At 59.3% G+C, this 2696-nt stretch overlaps 1 protein-coding gene across 1 annotated transcript; it reads left to right on the forward strand.

Annotated features, from left to right (window-relative positions):
* Window positions 1–168: 168 nt before the first annotated feature.
* Window positions 169–2412, forward strand: GLTP (glycolipid transfer protein; the record flags this gene model as incomplete). Its single annotated transcript, XM_009283941.1, has 4 exons — window positions 169–246; window positions 547–680; window positions 1023–1173; window positions 1526–2412. Coding segments are annotated over 4 exons (546 nt in total), but the record flags the coding sequence as incomplete, so codon positions are not given.
* Between the last annotated feature and the right edge of the window lie 284 nt (window positions 2413–2696).

The raw sequence follows: 2696 nt of genomic DNA on the forward strand, positions 1-2696 counted from the left end.
CAGAGGGCCGGCAGCCGCTCCCCGCGGCCGTGTGCGAAGCCTGAAGAGCCATTCCCAGCCTCGCTGGCGCGTGTCTCGGTGCCTTGGCTGTAGTTAAGGTGAAACCTGTCGGTTACGGCTCGGGACTTTGCCGTGTCTCCTGTGTCCCCTAATGACTAATCGTCCTCCCTTCGTGTTTCCACAGATTGCCTGGGGACTCCCATCGTCTACTCGCCAGTCAAAGCAGACCTGACTGGAAATATCAAGGTAGGAAGGGGCGCAGGAGGGCTCGGGGGGGTGAACCCCCCGGGCAGAGATGCTGTGGGATTGGAGAGGCAAGATGTGGAGGTGTTTAAAAAGGGCTTTTCTTCCCACGGGGGCTTTCGGGCTCAGCGGCGGCTCATCTCGGTGTGTTTATTAACGAGGTTCCCTGGTGAAAGCACCATTTAGCAGCCGTGGTGCTCGCTGCAGACACCGCGTTTCCCCATGCCGCAGCCGTGAGCACCGGCCTGCTGCCGCTCTGCCCGGCAGCTCCCGGGAACCAACCCCCCTTCTCTGCCCTCTCAGAAAATCCGGGCGGTTTACGACTCCAACCCGGCCAAGTTCAAAACGCTGCAGAACATCCTGGAGGTGGAGAAGGAGATGCACGGCTCGGCCTGGCCCAAGACAGGCGCGACGCTGGCGCTGATGTGGTTGAAAAGGTGACTCACGGCGTCAGGGGCTGCTCCGGGCTGTGTCCTGGCACGCGGGGAACCTGTCGAACGCCAGCCGGAGGCTGCTGCGGAGAGCGTGGGTCCGGCTGGTCCCTTCAAGCTGGGTCTGGCCGGGGCAGTGTGGCATGCTGCGTTTCGGGGAGCGCAGCCCGGCGCACTGGCTGTATGAGCAGGAACACGCAGGGGCAGGCATCAGCCCTGTGGGGAGGGTGTGCTGCCGGGGCTGTGGGTTTTTGGCGGGCCCAGATGCGTTGGGCTCGGGGGGTGCCTTGCTGGAGGCTGGGAAGCAGCATCCCCTTCCCCACCCTGACATCTCCGCTCTTCTCACAGGGGCCTGAAGTTCATGCTGGTGTTGCTGCAGAGCATCTCTGATGGTGAGCGGGACGAGGAGCATCCAAACCTCATCCGAGTGAACGCCATGAAGGCTTACGAGATCGCGCTGAAGAAATACCACGGCTGGATGCTGCAGAAACTCTTCACGGTGAGCGTTCGTGTCTCCATGGAGGAAAGCAGCCTTTCTTTAAGCCCAGCTGCTCCCTTAGTTGCCCTGAGCAGTGATGTGTTTTAGGGGAATAAGGGCTTGGAAACATGGGAAGCCGCTGATCTGTTTTGAGCAGTATTTCCAGGGGACCCTCTCTGTGTATCCCCGCTTCTCCGAGTGTCCAGCCAACATCCCCAAGGTTGTTCCCGTGCGCCACTGAGCGCCCGGAGACTCAGCGGGGTCTCCGGGCGCTCAGCGGTGCACGGGAACAACCCAAACTGGGGTCCTGTATGTGGGATGGGGAGGACTTTGGGTCTGTGGGAGCCTTACAGCTTCTTCCCCTGTTTTACAGGGCTCGGTCTACGCTCTTCCGTACAAATCGGATTTGCTTAAGGCGTTAGAGAAGGGTAAAGAAGTCAAAGAGGAGGAAAGCATAGAGAAGATTCATCAGTTTCTCTCGAGGGTCACCCCCATCCTGGATGCAATTTATGAGATGTACACAAAGATGAACGCCGAGCTGAGCTACAAAGCCTAAGGCTCGCACGGGACTGGCAGGGCTCAGATAAGGTGTGACGGGTGCTACCTGCGTCTCAATCACTGAGGCAGCTGGGGTGGCTCCCGGCTGTCAGGCGACTTTGATTCTCATCTGGATCTGCAGTGGATAACCTGTTTTCTTACAAAAAAAAAAAAAAAAAAATTAATTTTCTAGGTGGAATACGGCAATAAAACAATTGTACCCCGTGTCATCGTAGGATTTCCCAAGCTTTTGTACTACAGAGGAAAAACAAGTGTTTCTACTCCTAACCGCTGGGTTTATGTCTACCACGCTACGGGGAATGCAGCGTGGCTGGCAGCAGCGTCCCGCCGATGCTGCCTTGGCTCTGCCCTGACTCTCGGACTGCACCGCTGCACCCTCGGCTCTGCTGCGCCCGGTACCCGCCGTGTGCCGATGAGCACCCGATGCCGCTCGCCCACCGATGGGCGCCCAGGTGAGAAACTTCCCAAATGATGCCAGTGGTATCCACGGCAGAGGAGCCGATGACTTTCCCGGGTGACCCCAACTCCTCCAGCGCCTGCGTGGGAGCGAGCCCCCTCCGCTGGGATGGCCGCGCCGGCTGAAGCCGGGGGACTGTCCTGACGCGGTGTTTGTGGAAGCACACGTTGCCTTATTAACCAACTGCCTTACGGCGCTGCCGAGCCCCGCGCCGGCGGGGCAGGGAAGCAAAATTTAATAAAAACTCACGGTAACCTCAGCCTGGGCGGCTGTTTTGGGGCTTGTTCCTGGGGGGGCTGTTTCGGGGAGGGTGTTTCTGGGCTTGTTTCGGGGCTGTTCCTGGGGGGGGCTATTTTGGGGAGGGTGTTTCAGGGTTGTTCCTTGAGCGGGCTGTTTCAGGGAGGGTGTTTTGGGGGGCTGTGCCTGGGGGGGCTGTTTCAGGGGGGTTGTTCTGGGGGGCTTGTTTTGGGGATGCTGTTTCGGGGAGGGTGTTTCTGGGCTTGTTTCGGGGCTGTTTTGGGGAGGCTGT

This window comes from Aptenodytes forsteri, unplaced genomic scaffold (genome assembly GCF_000699145.1).
Source record: "Aptenodytes forsteri isolate BGI_AS27 unplaced genomic scaffold, ASM69914v1 Scaffold118, whole genome shotgun sequence".
Lineage (NCBI taxonomy): Eukaryota > Metazoa > Chordata > Aves > Sphenisciformes > Spheniscidae > Aptenodytes > Aptenodytes forsteri.